We start from the raw sequence: 12971 nt of genomic DNA on the forward strand, positions 1-12971 counted from the left end.
CTTTAACTCTTTGGTTGTTCAGACTTCCACACAGCTCAATTTTCTGACAGTTCTAGTTGCTTTTTGCTTTTAAATTTGTGTTGTCCTTCTTTTGGTTCTACAAGGAGGCAAAGTGTATCTACCTTTGCCTCCATCTTGGCAGGAAGTCATTTTGAGGGTTGGGGTTTTTTTTTCCGGCAAATTATCTTGATTGGCTTTTTGGCTATGAAGCTCCATTACAGCAGAGACCCCCAGCCACTATCACACAGAAATTATTTTTAAAATTATTTGTTAAAAAAAATTAAAACTCCTAGGTATAAGCCCCAATAATATCTGGAGCAATGGAAAGTGATAATGTCAGTTACTTGAGGAGTATACAGCACTTAGCATGGTGCCTGGTGCAAAGTAAGCATGCAATAGGTGATGGCTATCTTGTCCTGCATAAGTAATGTAGCAGGAATTATTGGAGCATCTTAGGAGGAGCAAGTAGAAAAGGGAAGGAGAAGGGAAAGAAATGGAGCAATAGGGTGGTCACTAAAGACCAGACCAGTGAGGTCTTTTCAGAGGTGAAAGGCCAACAGGCAATTAAAGAAAAGGACAGTTAACATTTTCTGTCCTGGACTTCAATTTCACCCTCCTTTCCTCAAGTCTTTAGTAAAATCTGCTGCACGTACAGCTTGGTGTTGGTAGTATGTGGGGAATTCAGGAAGCTAGGTGTTGTTCAGGGCTGCTAGGGAGCAGGGGCAGTGAGATTATATAGATAGACTATAGATATATGTAGATACAGATATATAGATAGACATCCCATGCAGCCAAGTTAGAGAAGTCAACCAAAGTGTGCAAACAGAGCCAGAGACAACCAGGAGAAAGGCCCCAAGAATTTTCAGAAATATTGGGAGTGATGGTGATTATTTTCATTCTACAGAAGATGGGTGAACAAGACAATTTTATTTAAATAGTAATGTACTGAGCGGAGGCGGATCCCAGCAGGCCAGAGGATGTGAGATCATCCAAGTGATTAACACTGCAGTCACATGTAGACAGTTATCATATGGTTTATGTCATGTCCCCTCCGCTGGATTAAAACCTTCTTGGAATAGCAACTATAACAAGGTGTTGAATTGGATCTGTATGGCTTTTCTTCTCCTACACGAATTTCATTCCTGTAGATCAACATACCAGATCCTGCCAATAAATCTCTGAAATAGTATGACAAGTAACAGTGTGTATTTTCCCATTTTCAATATAAGACACTGCAGCCTCACAGTGGTGACATTCTCTTCCCTGAGTTACACAGTCAACCACGAGCCAACCCAGCCTGGGGCAGTACAAAGAGCCTAGATACATGAGAGTGAACCTGGATGTCAGGGTGAAATCTAGCTTTCCTTCCTATTCCCTCCCTTAACATCTAGAGCCACTCCCACAACACCCATGTCCTCTATAGCCCCACAAAACTATTGTCTATTCCCCCCAGTCTCACATTTATCACCTAAGGCAAAACATTTAGACAAGCTGTTTAACAGGTGAAAGGGTGACAACAGCGCATCTTCACAGGGCTGTGGAATTAAATGAAACAAATAATTTATTTAATTAAATAAAAGTCTTTAGCTCAGTGCCTGGCACAGAGAGATGTTCAGTGAACGTTCTCTCTTTTCTCTCTTCCCTCCATGGCTCTCCCTTCTTTCTCTGTCCATAAATTTAGGTTTGATGTTTGGTCTATCATGCAATGTTTCTTACATTTTATTGTACTTTGATGGTTCCTCAGACATGACTAATCTTTTGACCCTTCACCTTGGGGTTACCCCAAGGAGGGGGACGAGAGATTGGGCTGGGCTTGGGTTTGGGATGAGAGAGCCAGATAGAAAGCACCAGGCCATGTTTAAGGTACAAGGACAGAGATCCAAACTGGTGGAGCCAAATCTGTTCTCAGGTTCAAAAAGTGACCTTGAAGCCAGAACAAAGGGCACCCAAGTCATTGGATGGTTTCAAAGCAAATACTAGTCTATGTGAAAACATTTGTCATTGAAAGAGAAACATGGTTTGGAAAGGTTATTAGTCAACTCAGGCTGTCATAACAAAATGCCAGAGAGTGAGTGGCTTAAACAACAGAAGTTTACATTTATTGCTCACAGTTCTGTAGGTTGGAAGCCCAAGATCAGGGTGCAGCATAGTTGGGTTCTAGTGAGAGTTCTCTCCCTGGCTTGTAGATGGCCTCCTTCTTGTTGTGTCCACCCACATATGGCAGAAACAGCAAGCAAGCTCTCTGGTTCTTCTTTTTAGAAGGGCACTAGTCCCACTAGAGGGGCCCCATTCTCATGACCTCATCTAACCTAATTAATCTAACCTAATTACCTCCCAAAGGCCTCATCTCCATGTACCAACACAGTGGGGGTTAGGGCTTCAACATTTGGGTGTGTGCGGGGTGGGAGGAAGGTGAGGGGGAAATGCATACATATAGTCCATAGCAATAGGCAACTACCACAGTACAGCTTTTATTTTACTTCAGTGAGTACCATTCTGCCCATTAAAGAGAAATCTTTCAGAAACTTGACTTCGTCTCTTTTTTGTGCTAAAGTCATTTTTAAAATTTTAATTGTTGTTCATGTACAGTTTTCTATCTTTTACCCCCATCCCAACCCACCCCCCAAGCCCTCCCCACCTCCCTCCCGTTTCCACGCCCCCCCCTTGTTATTGTCCATGTGTCCTTTGTACTTGTTCCTGCAAACCCCCCTTTCCCCTAAAAGTCTGTCCCCTCTCCCCTCTGGTCACTGTTAGCCTATTCTCAATTTCAGTGTCTTTGGTTATACTTTGCTTGTTTGTTTGTTTTGTTGATTAGATTCCTGTTAAAGGTGAGATCATGTATTGACTTTGTTTCTAACCAAGTGAAATATATACTTTTGAAAGCACAACATTCATTTGTTGTTTACTGACACAAGGCTCAAGGATATTCCACTCATAAGTTAACAGATTTCCTTGTAAATATCACTATAAATATATCCCCATATATTTGATGCAGGAGTTGAATTCTGCTATTAAGTCTGTTTGTTTGGGTTTTTTAAACAAATCTGGAGCAGATAGTTCTTTGTCAAACCACCTTTCTTCTTGTCAAGAGCCATTGTTCCCTTAAAGGAAGTGAACATTATATCTGCAACCTTGACTTTCTTATAAAGAAAAATTAGGGATTCCCTTTCCCCTGTTTTATGCCCTAGGTCTAAATTCTTTGTCAAAAGAAGATCTCTTTATAATTAACAAAATGCACAGGATGATAAGGTGTATTTTCTTAGGAAAATAGGTGTTCAGATCTATGGCATAAATAAATTATATAGATTGTATTCAGTAAGTTATTTATTACATAATAAATTATTGGGGTATTAGAGGCAAATATATTGACCATAAACAGGCAAATAATCCTTTTGTCACATGAGTATAGCATTCAACCCAAAACTGTATTATGCCTTAATATTTTTATAGCTAAATTAAATGCTACATTTTCCCATTTAAGGTAACTTTGGGTTTTAAAAAATTGATTTTCCAAATATCCCCAACCTTTAAAAAGTGCCATAACACATAGTAACCCTTAAAAACTGTTAGATATTTTTTAAGGAACACTGCAGAATATAAGCAAGAAATGCTAGGCAAAGAAAAGCCTTCTGAGGAGCCTTATTTGGGTAAAAGAAGAACACTCCATGCCACAACAAGTGAATGCCACCTGCCTGGAAGGCCCCACTTGAACTTGGTGCCCAGGCACTATGGGTCTGGCCTAGACATTGATGAGGTTTTGTCAAGCTCTATGTCAGAGCACTGGATGGTCTCATTAACATGTGACAAAGGCCTGCAGGGAGAAGGAGAAATGCTCACAGAAACCGTGTCCTAGCATGATAGTCAACAAACTCAACTAACAGTAATAATACTAGGTAACCGTTATGAAGATCTTTACTTGGTGCAAAACTCTGATCCAAGGACTCTTCATGCATTATTTCACTGAAATCTCCCAACCCCCTAGGAGGTAGTTACTGCTTTGTTAAGCCAGTACTTTACAAAAGGTGGGGCTTAGAGAAGTTAAACAATTTGCCCAACAACTGTTACGTGCAAATCTTAGATATGAGTCCAGACAGTTGGGTATTTTATCAACTACAGTTACAAATCCCCAGTGGTATCAGACTTGCTCCCCTAAAGCCCCAGACGGTGCTGATGGGACATTGCACAGTTGAAGGGGCACTGATTCACCTCTCAGTTCATATGTTCCCAGGAAGTTACTCTCGGTTCCTGAAAAAAAAAAAGCTTTCCTGCAAGCATTGTTGCAATGAAGATAAGTGTAATTTTGTTACACTTATCTTCATTTTGTTCTACTAAAATGAAGTAAGATAACTCTAATAATAGGGAAGGGCCGCTGGGTTGGCGCCAGCTTTGAAGCCTACAAACTCCACCTGTGATTCAGTCCACAGGCTACGTTCTCAAGAACTTTTCCAGGTGGACAGTTTGCTTACTCTGTGGCCCGTGAGAAAAACAGAAGGGAATGAGCAGTTGCTGCCACCTCCTGGCTTCACTCCTCCCCATTCCACCTCCACAAGCAACCCCAATCCCATCCTTTCCAAGGAAATCACTGTCCATGTCATCTTTTTGAGAGTAGAAGAGGGAAATAGGGTCCAACCTGGGTCAGATGGGGATGTGGAGAGAAGTGGTTATGCCTGAGACATCTACTGAAGCAGGACAACACGGGCAGTCAAAGAGTCTTTGGAGCTAAAGAGTCTTTGCAAAGAGTCTTTGGAGCTAAAGACCCCTTCTTTATTTTCCCTCTTCTCCATTCTCTGGCATCTTCTCTCTGGCCTGATCAAACTCTGTCCTCAGGAAAGGACCTGAGACCAGCTGACTCAGTGGGAACAAAGTCAGGAAGTTCATGTGGTTTCTGTGCCCCCTAAAGGGCTTTGAAGAATCAGTGAGCGAGTCAGGGAGGTAGGCTTTGTCTTGTTCAGGATTAATTCCCCAGTGCTTAGATCACTGCCTGGCTCCTTAAACTTTGCTGAATAAATAAAATCTGGGGGCCAGGGAGTCCTTCTTGGGAACCTAAAGTCGCACATCTCTTGGCCCTGCGTTGTGGACCTGTGGGCCGCAGGTGCAGCAGCACAAGAGCTTCCAGCCTGAGCATTCCACATCCACTTCCTGGAACGCAGCGCCTCCTAGTGGAAGTCCAAGGCTGCGGCCTCCTCCCTAGATAGTTTTGCCGCTTGAAGGTTTGCCTGCTCTTTCCTAGTGCTAAGACCTAAAGAAGAGCTTAGATTTCAAGTTGGAAGGAGTGGGGGAAAGGACACAAACCCAGAATCAGAAACTACAAAAGGTGAGTGTAAAGCAAAAGGTCGAGGGGAGAGGTTGTCTGACTGCTTAAAGAGGGTGTCCCAGAGCAGCAGGTGAAGTCATCCAAGGTCAAGATCTGTAGCTCTCAGTTTCACAGGCCAGAAACTCCATTTTGTCAGTGCACCCAGACATAGGGAGACTCAAGGGAACTAAATCATACCAACCAAATTCTTAAGACTCTAAATCAAAAACCAATAACGAGAACAACTGAGTTGCTGAGAATAATGCTCTTCCCTGTAAGAACACCCACACGGGCAGTCAAATCATTATCTAAAGCCAGAGCAAGGGGAATTAAGTGAGAGCAAGGGGAACCAAGCGAGTGACCTCAGAAAAAGATTCTATAAAATTGTGAGAGCTGTGAGCACCCATCTCCAGGACAGCTATACCTGCCAAGAAGGCCAGCAGTCAGAAGTGCAGGAGAACACCTTCCCCTTCTGTTATTCTTCCTACGACCAGGAACTTTCTGTTTGGCTTTCTTTAGAGCATTCCTGCCCTCAGAATATACTTCAGTTGCCTTGGACGAATGTGAATTACTAGAGTGAGTTACCTCAGATACAGTATGTTGGTGGGTTTTATTTTCCTGGTTAACTGGTTTTGCTCGTAATACTGTTAGAAGGAGACTAACAGATTCTGGGAACACCTCACTACTCAGTATTGAAGGAGCTGCAGGAAAGGACTGGGAGGATGGATGGTGGCAGGGCCATCAGGGTAAGAACCAAAGCCTTTCCTTACTTCCCACCCTGACACCTTATCCAGCTTGTGAATTAAAAAATCTTCAGTGTAGTTATTCGCTGAGTGGTCAGAGGCATGAAAGTTGTCACATTTCTGTTGGCCAGTTTTATCTTTGCATGTGATGTTGATTTCATATTCACATATACATATATATGTGTTGTGTGTATCCCTTAAATCTGGCAGTTTCTTTGGCTCACCTTCCCCCATTCTGTTCTCTCGTCGTCTGAGCTGTCCTGTTGCATGGCTTTAAATTCATCAAATTTAGGAAACTGACAGTGGGGAGACCTGGGAATTACAGTCCTCAGCTGTGTCTTGCTCTTAACATGCCATTCAGTAAGTCTCTGCTGGTGGATTGTAGGTAAAGAAGACACAAACCCACTGCAGTGTCCATCTCCCCAGGAATACTTCCTGACTGACTTTGCCACCCCCCCCCCCCAAATCCCCTGGGAGCAGCCGGAGAGGTTCAGACTTCACTGTGTCCTACCTGATTCCCTCCTTGTGATACAGCTGCAGTGAGGAACCCGAGAGCCAAATCCAAAACGTACTTCTTTTATCTTTTGCCATTGTATAATTTCGACTTGCTCTGGCCTAAAATCAAGCAGCAAAGAACAATCACAGAGAAGAATGTGGCTTCCCAAACCTAAAAAGGGTGCCCTTGCCGTGCCATTGTTCCCACAATGCCGTGACTCGGATTCGAACCGAGGTTGCTGCGGCCACAACGCAGAGTACTAACCACTATACGATCACGGCGAGCTACCGGGACACCACGAGCCACTGCTGGCCAACTACTGTCCTCTTGTATAGGGCCACCCTTCTTCCCAAATTGACCAGTGTCAATCAGGTACCACTGGCCCTCGTACTGACCCTGAAGCAAAGTACCCGTAACGTGAACTCCCGGGCCAGCCGAAGTCTCGGCAGGTTGCCCCAAGGGACCATAAAAGACGTGGAAGTGCTTTGCAAACTGAAAGGACTCCAGTGGGGCCAGGCCGACGTAGTCTACATGGATGTAAGACCCCAGAGTCGACCAAACGGTGGCCGTAGATCCCTCTCACACCCACCGACCCCCGGCGCTCACGCTATCTGAACAGATTCTGGTTCAGAATGGGGCTGTCTCTTAAGTTCTAACGAGAAGGAAAATCAGTTCCGACTCCCCCGCACAACTTCCTTTGTGACGCCGGGAAGGGGAAGACCCAGCGCAGCCTCCCTGGAAGTGAAGCGGAGGAATCCGGCCCGCCAACGGGTCGGGACTGAAATCAGGAAAGCAAGGAGACAAACGCTCCAGCTTACGCTCAGAAAACGCAAAGTCTGGGGTTGGGCGGGACGAACCCTGACCAGCCAGTGACACGTCGAGGGGCGGGGCATTTAACACACAAGATCTCAGAAGAAGAACCTTACCATGGAATCCCCGGTAGCTCGCCGTGATCGTATAGTGGTTAGTACTCTGCGTTGTGGCCGCAGCAACCTCGGTTCGAATCCGAGTCACGGCATTGTGAAAGCAATAACACGGCAAGGGATTCTGCTTTTAGAGCTCTCCTCCGTTTTTCGCGAGGGGGTGTTTTACGACCTTCGGAAATGGATTCCAATCCTCTTGTGACCGTGAGAAAAGACGTTTTTTTCCAGCTCTAACCAAATGGGACTTACGACATTTATAAGCTTCGAGTTACTCCGGCTCTATGCGTGTTATTGTTCTTGGAGGCAAGTACAAAAGCACTCACAAGGCTATGTTGTCCCAGGTCTGTAAGAATTTCCATGGCAGCACTGGAAACGGATTCCCAATAATAGGGAGAGAAGGCTTCGCAGAGCAGGTGACCCGTGAAACAGCGCTTGAAGGCACAAAGAAAATTCGTCATCAGCCAGAATAATCTCTTGTGCAAAGGCGTCAAGAACTCTGTATTGTAATTCCTCTTTGTAAATTTTCTCTCTTCTCCATCCCCGAGACTCCCAAAGGCCCTGGCCTGACAGGCGCTTCTCAAGGACCTGTTGAGTGAATGAATGCAAGTAATTAGGGATATGGGAAACGACTCTGTTGGAGAGCCAAGAGATGAAGTGGAAAAGGTAGACAAATTTCTTGCAGTCTGGAGTGTGGGAGTGAACGTGGAGCGGTCAAACGTTTCAATTCGTGTTTAGCAAGATCCCTCCGGCGATTCTGTAGGGTGTGGGTGTGTGGAGGCGGGTGGTTGATTACAGCAATTGACACTGGAGAGGTGAATGAGACTGGTTCGTGGCTTCACTTTTCAGAACCAGTGGTGCCTTCTCAGTTTAGCAAAAAGCCACCGCCTACTTTGAACTCGGCCCGGTCCTAGGCGCCGTGGGGATGGACGCACTGATAAAGAAAAACCCAGTCTAGGCCCTGCTACCGCCCAGGGGCACAACAGAGGTGGGCACCGAGTGCGGCGGGAGCACCGCGGAGAGAGCAACCGGGGCCTTCGGGAAAGAGAAGCTGCAAGGAAATGGGTGTTGGAGGGAGGGGAACGGCAGTGTGTGATGCTTTGAGACCCTTCTACGTAGCCAACCGAGTTGTAGAGGTGTCCACCTCCTCCGCAGAGGCGGCGTTGTGTTACTTCTGGGGGGATCAGCGAGGGAGAGAACCCCCGAGGGCCCCTGCAGGCCCAGGGTCCCTTGAAGGGTCTCCCCGGCACAGAACATGGGTGTCCTTCAAGGAATGGGAGTTAAAGCTTGTAAACACTGATTTCTGGCCAGTACCGTACCTGATACCCAAAGTGTCACCTCTAAATTTCCGCTTCACTCACATGGAACCCACTCGTCCCCACTGCATTATCACCGAATCGAAGTCTGAAGAACCGAAACTGGAAAGAACGCAACCGGCGAGAGTGCAATGCGCCTGCGCATTCTCTGACTCAGCCAAGCGCTGGAACCCCGCCCCATAGGTGGGCCGTTCAGTGACGTGTAGACTGGGAAAGCGTATGACTACTGAAAGAGACAGTAAAAAGGACTCAGCCCCAAGGCTCCGGTAGCTCGCCGTGATCGTATAGTGGTTAGTACTCTGCGTTGTGGCCGCAGCAACCTCGGTTCGAATCCGAGTCACGGCATTGTGGGAACAATGGCACGGCAAGGGGCTTGCATTTTACTTTTCTTTCCTGTTTTCCCCGTTTGATAATGTGTGCATTTTACTTTTCCTCTTTCCCCCAGTTGATAATGTTTTATAAATACCATAACTCTTCTTGAAATAAACCACTGTATCTCTCTACCTGGAATGCTAAGCGACTTCTAAGATCATTACCTTCAGTAATTCTCATTTAATGCTTCAGCTCCATATCAAACAGTTCGAAAATCGGCCTCTAAATCATTCTCCTACACCAACAAAACAGCGCCCCTCTCACTCCGTGACGTTGCTATATTTTTCTGTTTCATGCATTTTTTAAAAACTGAATTGTTCATTTTTAAAGGTGAACACTGGAGAGTCCATGTACACAAGTCCAGTGAAAAGTAATCCTCCTCATTCTTCACCCCATTCTCCAATTATTGCCAATTTCACGTATATCTTTCCATGACAGTCTTTGTATAAACACTTATATATGTATGTATGTATGCGAATATATTCCTCCTTGCTTCTTGCAAAATACAAATGGCCTCTTCCCCTCTCTTCCAGAAGTCAAAACTTGATGTGACAGATTTGTTCTGGTAGGCAATCTCCCTTTACAGGGAAAAACAGTACACATACCTGGAAGGAATCACCACCCACCCTAATCTTGCCCTTTTTCTCCCCAAGCCCTGACCCCTGGCTTGGGGTAGGAGGGTAGGAGATGTTTGCATTGGTAAGAGTGCAGAAAGTGATTCATTACTGTGCCCATAAAAACCTTTGGATGGGAGCCTGGACTCTGTTGGGAAGCAGCCCTATTTTGATTTCAGGTCGGAAGTGCAGGAAAGCATCCTGGGTTTAGAACTGAGAGGAGGAACTTGTTAATATTTGGTGATTCTCTACTTTTATCTCTCACCAATCTTACTGTCGGGATCAATCTTAAGTCACAAACCACCTAAGCTAGAGAATTCAAGTTCATTGAAGGCAGAACAAAACCTTACTATGTTTGTGTTCCAAGCATATATCTTCTCCATAAATATTTGAACAGAGGTTTCTTATGGATTCCATAAATGTGTGAAGTGGTCCAGTTTGCTTTTTGACTGCATCTTAAGTTGTAATCTTTCAACACAGAACCATGTTATTTTTATATCAGACAAATAGAAAACTTGGCCCAAATGAAGCTCCATCTGCATCCAGAATCTCAAAGAACAGACTGCATATGAGTGTCCTGGGATATACTTACTAATCCTTTCAAGGTTGTGGACGGAGATGTGCCCAAGGCAAGGCAAAGACCAGACTTAGAGGAAGGCAAAACTCAGAAGGGATCGCTCAGGACAGTACTGAGCATCCAAAGTTAGGAACAAACAAAAGTGAGGACACCCCATCCGGTCAGTACCCAGTAAGAAAAGTGAGAGCTAAGGACTAGGCCTTGGCACATGCACAAATTTAGGAGGTTAATGGAGGAAGACAGGATGCAGCCTAAAAGAAAGGAGGAGAACCAGAACACTGACATTCTAAGGAATGTTTTGGAGAAGATTTCAAGCACAAATGAGGTCAGCAAACTCAGGTGCTACAAAGGAGAAAGGAATGAATCGAAATCATTAGGTTTGATACTTAGAAATCATTGCTCACTTTAAAAACTTTCCATGAGAACAACTTGATAATATGTATCTAGAATCAGAAAAATTATATATACTCTTTGCCCCAATAATTCCACTCTTGGGAATCTTGCCAAATAAAATAATCCTAAATTTGGAAAAGTTATCTGTATAAAGATGTTTATTACAGAATAACTTGGAAGAGAGGAGAGCAGAAATAGCCTAAATGCTCAACAAATAAAAGTGCTGATGAACATTTGGTGGTATATTAAATAGTCACTTTAAAAGTATTAAATCAACTTTTAATATCATTCCCAACTAAAAAGAGTAAGATTTTCTTAAAGAAATGATTGTTTACAGGTCTGCAGCAGGGGAAGTACAAGTCGAGTGAAATACCTTGTGTAAGAAAGCGAGTAAGTGCTTAAAGATTGATGGAACCAAGTCAAAAAGACACAGAAGCCTTCTGAAAGGACTTCTATCGGACAAATTTGGGGCAATTAGAGCATCAAAAACAATATTGATGATAATGGGTTGTATCATATTGAATTTTTTAAAAAAAAATTTTGAGACCATGGGGAGAGAGAAAGAAGGAGGGGGAAGAAGAAGAGGAGAAGGAGGAACTCTCAGTAGAACAATTCCAGATAATAAATAAAGAAGAAATGACTGAATTAGACAGTCAGCATTTTGCAATCCCCAGTAGAATAACAATTGCAAGCATAGAGCATCATAGAAGTTAAAACCACTGGGTAAAATGCTGTTGGAAACCAATAGTAAAAAGGTCTGAGGAAATCACACCAGAGCTTACTTTAAGTTGCAAAGTTGAGAGATTTGATGAAATCCAACTTCACCAAGATATCAAGCCTAGCATCACTAATAATGACACAAATGTGCACTGTCGGCCTCCCAGTGCAACCCATTGGGAGGTCCTCAACATCCCCTATGTAGCAGTCTTTTCAAAATTGGAAAGTTCTTTAATTTTTTAATTTAATGTTTATTGTATTTTTCCCATTACCATCTAGTCCCCTTATACCCCTCCACCCCCAGCTGGAAAGTCTTTTAAAAAATGTTTACCCTGAATCTAATCATGAGGAAACTATGGGAAAATCCAGAATGTGGGACATTCTACATGACAACTGCCTCAGACACTTCAAAACAATCAATGCCATGAACAACAAACTGGCAAAACTTTAATGGGGAACTGTTTAAGATTAAAAGAGACTAAAGAAACTTAAACAAATGCAATGAGGCAATCTGGATTAAATCCTGAATTTAAAATATATGTGACATTTTGGAGGGAAAATAGACAAATTTCAGCATACACCGTATAATAGACAATACTATTTTGATAATGGTTTTATGGCCCTATAGAAGAATTTCTTATTCTTAGGAAATGGCTGCTGAAGTATTTAGAGGTGAAGTGTCATGATATTTTCAATCAAGTGCTTAAGAAAAAAAGAAAAAGGAATAGAGCCAATATGGCAAAATGTTGAAAACTAGTGAATCTAGTGAAGGGTATACAGATTTCCACTGTGCTTTCTTTGAGCTTTTTTGTAGGTTTGAAATTTTTTGAAAAAGGAGTTGGGAGAAAATAAAACATGACAAAAATGGGGAAATTATGCAATATTAAACTAAAAAATAAAAACAAAATTGTGTATACCACAAGCATAGCTCTGTAAAATAAGAACAAGATAAATAATCTTTATTCATGTCAACATTTGTTAAGCTCTTGCCACATGACAGGCTCTGCATGAAATGATGGGAACAACTTTCTCCCTTTCAGAAGCTCCTCTTCTTGCCTTCCCTAGCTTTTCCTCCCAGGATATTATTTCCCAGTGATGCTTAACATGCAAGACTTTGGATCTAGCCAATTCCACCCAAGCCTCAGAGCATGCTTGCTGTGACAGCCTCACCTCTGTATCCTTGGATCCTAGCAAGCTACCTGGCCCCATGAGGCTCTCAACAAGGCCTGCTTTGGGGAGTCCACACTCGGGTGGGGGAGGAAACTAACTCCCCCAGATCATTTAAAACGAGATTGAGTACATGGTGCACACAAGGTATTACAGCATTTTAATTATCATTTAAACTCTACCTTTATAATATCCTCTCCTCTCCTAATTTTATTTCCAACTCTTCCCTGCTATGGGTTCTCCCCTTCTTTGTGACAGTCTGTTTCCCATCTCAATGCCTTTGCTCAGCTCCTGCCGACCTCCTAGCTTGGAGTGACCTTTTTTCACTCTTTTGCTTCACCTGTCCAAATCCTACCCAGCTTA

The 12971-nt window shown here is 43.5% G+C and overlaps 1 protein-coding gene and 3 non-coding genes across 7 annotated transcripts in view; 2 read left to right on the forward strand and 2 right to left on the reverse strand.

Annotated features, from left to right (window-relative positions):
* The window catches only part of SLC28A2 (solute carrier family 28 member 2), a 57304-nt gene extending 48395 nt beyond the window's left edge, over window positions 1-8909 (reverse strand). The window contains exons 1-3 of one of the 4 annotated variants that reach the window (XM_037152161.2): window positions 8814-8909; window positions 7779-8040; window positions 6548-6651 (exon numbers count right to left, since the gene is read on the reverse strand). In XM_037152161.2, coding sequence (XP_037008056.2) covers window positions 6548-6651; window positions 7779-8040; window positions 8814-8839 — 392 coding nt within the window. In that variant the 5' untranslated portion in view covers window positions 8840-8909. Of the gene's footprint in view, window positions 1-6547; window positions 6652-7458; window positions 8041-8771 lie in introns of those variants that run through there. The other 3 variants (XM_037152145.2, XM_037152165.2, XM_037152196.2) reach the window with 3 other exon arrangements.
* TRNAH-GUG (transfer RNA histidin (anticodon GUG)) lies at window positions 6742-6813 on the reverse strand. The gene has a single exon. It is a non-coding gene; the product is annotated as a tRNA-His (tRNA).
* Window positions 7479-7550, forward strand: TRNAH-GUG (transfer RNA histidin (anticodon GUG)). Its single transcript has one exon. It is a non-coding gene; the product is annotated as a tRNA-His (tRNA).
* Window positions 8910-9041: 132 nt separating the features above from the next.
* On the forward strand, window positions 9042-9113 carry TRNAH-GUG (transfer RNA histidin (anticodon GUG)). Its single transcript has one exon. It is a non-coding gene; the product is annotated as a tRNA-His (tRNA).
* The last annotated feature ends 3858 nt before the right edge of the window (window positions 9114-12971 follow it).

The sequence above is a fragment of the Artibeus jamaicensis genome, unplaced genomic scaffold (genome assembly GCF_021234435.1).
Source record: "Artibeus jamaicensis isolate MK-2021 breed Jamaican fruit bat unplaced genomic scaffold, CSHL_Jam_final contig_548, whole genome shotgun sequence".
NCBI classification, from domain to species: domain Eukaryota; kingdom Metazoa; phylum Chordata; class Mammalia; order Chiroptera; family Phyllostomidae; genus Artibeus; species Artibeus jamaicensis.